The sequence below is a fragment of the Micropterus dolomieu genome, linkage group LG04, assembly GCF_021292245.1.
Source record: "Micropterus dolomieu isolate WLL.071019.BEF.003 ecotype Adirondacks linkage group LG04, ASM2129224v1, whole genome shotgun sequence".
Lineage (NCBI taxonomy): Eukaryota > Metazoa > Chordata > Actinopteri > Centrarchiformes > Centrarchidae > Micropterus > Micropterus dolomieu.
In genome coordinates, this window is record NC_060153.1 from 4,786,469 (window position 1) to 4,790,486 (window position 4,018).

The 4,018-nt window shown below is 37.8% G+C and overlaps 1 protein-coding gene across 1 annotated transcript in view; it reads right to left on the bottom strand.

Annotated features, from left to right (window-relative positions):
• Positions 1–2,682: 2,682 nt before the first annotated feature.
• Positions 2,683–4,018, bottom strand: part of pdia2 (protein disulfide isomerase family A, member 2) — an 18,914-nt gene continuing 17,578 nt past the window's right edge. Inside the window, exons 9-11 of the mRNA XM_046048203.1 lie at positions 3,230–3,408; positions 2,902–3,073; positions 2,683–2,809 (exon numbers count right to left, since the gene is read on the bottom strand). Of these exons, the coding sequence (XP_045904159.1) occupies positions 2,933–3,073; positions 3,230–3,408 (320 nt within the window). The 3' untranslated portion in view covers positions 2,683–2,809; positions 2,902–2,932. The remainder of the gene's footprint in view (positions 2,810–2,901; positions 3,074–3,229; positions 3,409–4,018) is intronic.

Sequence of the window (4,018 nt, forward strand, 5' to 3'; positions counted from 1 at the left end):
GACATCCCAGCAGCCGAACGATAGGGATGTCACACTATCCACTCCCCATAGAACACGAATGTTTACAACTCTGAAGAGACGGACTATCCTTCTGGGCACGAGAAGAGAAAAAAGAAGAGTAATCAGGTAAACGTGTTCTCTCCAAGTCTGATGTAGATCACACTTAGCCTAATGTGCAGACAGTGAATCTCTCTCTGTCTGTCCTGCTAACCAGCTGAGAAGCACAGCTCTTGGTCTGTCTGTGTCTTGTTTCCTTGCCAGACTGTGACTGAACAATGTTGAGTGAAATACAACACTTTATGACATTTGATAAACGCAGACGGGCCACTGTGTTTATAAACACAGCTCTGAAAGATGTTAGTGGGCAGAGATTTTTCTAGAAGAAGTTTCTGTTCAGGCTTCTTACAGAGGCAGGATTGTGAGAACATTGTGGTGTCAGGTGTGACTGTGCAGCAGAGCGGCTCTGTTATTCGGTTTTTGCACTGTGAGTTGCAATGTAGCGGGTAGAGTTTTGCAATATAAACATCTAAAAAATGAAGCCAACTTTGCTCTGTTTGGGACTGTGAGCTGCACTTTATGAGAGGTGCTGAAGTTAACGTGTGGATTTTTGGTGAGATTGTGAATTGAGAAGTGTTTCAGTTAGTTTTGGTATTCGCCTACTTGTCTCATCTTAACATACCCAAAGTCCCAAATGGGGTTCTTTGTCTGTCAGATGGTCTGAAGGAGATACTACCACACCAGCAGAGCAATATCGCAGACTTATCCTCCCCACATATAGGAAATATCCATTTGTCCTCTTGCGTCTCAGTTTTCCTTATTGTGATTCACTATAATTTATAATTTTGTATTCAAACCCGTCTTGAGTGAATTTAAAAAGATAGATTGCGTTTTGTAAGGTCAATAGATTTTGATGTGTTGTACTTTTACTTTTGATTACTTAAGTATTTTTAAAGACAGGTACTTTTTTACTTTTACTTAACATTTTTCATGTGGTATTAATAATTTCACTGCAAAAGAGAAACTATTTTATACAGAAAACCTTCGATTGAGTTTTTTCAAGCAGAGATGAGAAATGTTCTGGTAAACTCACTTTTTTCTAACTTCACACCTCCAGAGCATTTTCATTTTAAAACTGATTCGCGTGACATCACACGCAATTTACCATATATAATCACTCAATAACTTGTATCATTATACATTTGTAATGGTGGGAAATACATAACGACTGTGAGTTACTCTGTGATACCCCTAGTTATCACTTATACCTACCAAGTAAGATAATATAATGAGGAAATATGTGTACAACAATATTTACATTTTATAGTTTGTTAATGTGACATTGTTCATGGTTTGTATTTGTACTTTAGTGCCAGGATGTAAGCCAGTTTCCACAAGGATAATACAGTTGAAAGTATTCAAATATGTATTTTTGTCTGCCGGTTTGTTTCGACAATTGATACATGGACTGACATGAAATTTTGTATAAAAATTCATGATCACAATAGGATGAATCCTAATGACTTTGGTGATCTTCTGACATTTTGTCTGGCAGCACCATCTGGTCAAGGTTTTCGCTTATTCAGTGATTCAGTGAAATTTTTTAACATGAACTTGATGGAGTCATGGTTCCAAGATGCTGTAATATCCAAATCATTTTGATGATCCCCTGACTTTTCACCACCACCATGAAGCTGGCCTTGTTGGTTCTTACTCAATATTTCAACAATTATTGAATGGTTTGCAATGAAATTTGGTACGGACATTTTTGGTCTTTGGTGTTTCCCTGACCTTCATCTAGCGCCTTCATCAAGTTAAAATTTCTGTTTATCCAATACTTTGCTAATGAAATTCCTACCAACCTCTGCTGTACTTTTAAGTGCCAATTAGCAAATGCTAGCATACTAACATGTTAAACTAAGACGGTGAACATTATACTTTCTAAACATCAATATGCTAGCATCATCATTGCGAGCCTGTTAGCATGCTGATTTTAGCATTTAGGAAGTACAGCCTCACAGCCGCTAGTCTGGCTATAGACTCTTAGTCTCGTTAGACTTGGTACACTAGGTAATTTACTTAATTAAGTAATAAACTTTCTTAAACTTTTTTGTTGTCACGTAGGAATGAAAAAACATAACTTTGTTTCTATATTTCAATCTACTTCCTCTTGTGCATTGTCACTCTTCACCATTATCTTTAACATCTTCTGTAAATAACATTATAGAGTACGGTCTAGACCTGCTCTTTTATGAAAAGCGCTGTGAGATAACTGTTGTTGTGATTTGGCGCTATATAAATAAAATTGAATTGAATTGAATCTTACCTATTTAAGCTTTGCCTTCTCTGCAAATTGTCCCCTCTTGATTGTTTTTCCATTTGCAGAAGTTCTGATTATGTTGACTCTCATTGCACATAGAGATGCTTCTCATAAACATGTTCATTTATCTTTTATGATAAATGTATTTATGTTTTATTAATGTTTTTCGTCATACTGAAAAAGTCAAAAATGTAACTGAGTTGTTACATAGAAGTGTCTTGAAGAAATGAAATGTAATATTTGTCCCAAGTCTAAAGTGACTATTACGTTGTAGAAAATCATATTTTGGATCAAACTGGAACAATAATAGTGTTTAAAGCCCATTCAGTATAGTCATAAGTACACAACATCTTTATGTTTGTAACCAAATTAATTTTATTAAGAAAAATTGGAAGATTCTATGTTGATCCTGATTGGCTGGAAACCAAAATGACATCACAGCTCATCTTTAGATGTTGTGTTGGTCAGTTCCTCTGCGGACTCATCAGTCTCCTGTAAGAGAGAAAAATAAAATGGGAAAGTGATGAGTGGAGTAGATTTATATTAATGAGAAAAATATATTAAGTTGCAATAAAAATACAAACCTTGCTATCATCATCCGCGTCGTCACCTTTCTCATCTTCTCATCTCATCATCCTCATCATCCTCATCATCCTCATGTTCCTCTTCATCAGTAACCCCCTCAGACAACACTCCTCCATCATCCAAGAACTTCGACATGGTCTCCAGATCCCTTTTTCCAGTGTAGTCGACCACCTACAGACACCAAGAGAGGAAGAGACAGAAAAAAGACAGAAATGGGTTGGAGGACAGGATGACTGCGAGAGAGAAATAATCAAAAGCCCTTTACAAAAATTGTGTTCGTCTCTAGAGCCTGTGTTGCTGGACATGTGTGTAAGTTTGTATGTGTACCTCTTTGCCACCAGCTGGGAAGTATTTGAGTGTTGGGAATCCTTCAATGACAACAGACTCCACCTCGTTGGCTGTGGCGTCCATCTTGGCTATGATGATGTCATCGTTGTCCGCATACTTTTCACCCAGCTGATCCCAGATGGGAGTCAGTTCCTTACAGTGTCCACACCATGGTGCATCTACACACAGACACACACACACACACAACACTGTTAGAAGACAAAAGGTCACATCTGGTAACTGGTTTTATATCAGTGTCGAGGTGAGTCAAGCAAGGAAACAGGAACACAAGAGATTTGGACCCACAATATGGGAAAACACTATAGACAGAGGTGGAACGTGTGACAAAATGACGAAGATGAACTTACTAAAGACAAGAGAAGCACACAGACTACATATACACAAGAGAGGGGTGTATAACAAGACACAAGTGGAACTCATTGTAGGGCAGTGAAGACAATCAAACAGGCTGGAAACAGGAAAACACACAAAGGCAGGAAGTAAAGTAACACAGGACACATACTTTTAAAATAAATCAGGAAATAACAAAACTCAAACCCAAAAATATGACAATAAGTGAGTTTCCTGACGTCAACACTTTCCCTGCTAATCATGTGTCTGCTTCTCTTATTACTGGAGACTCCAAACATATTATGCCTCTCCAACGAAGGTTAAAATCAAGGGCAACTGGACTTGGTTGAAGATACTGGAAGACGTTTCGTCCCTCATCCAAAGGACTTCTTCAGTTCTGACTGACTGGCAGGGAAACTCAGCTATTTAACCTCAGTG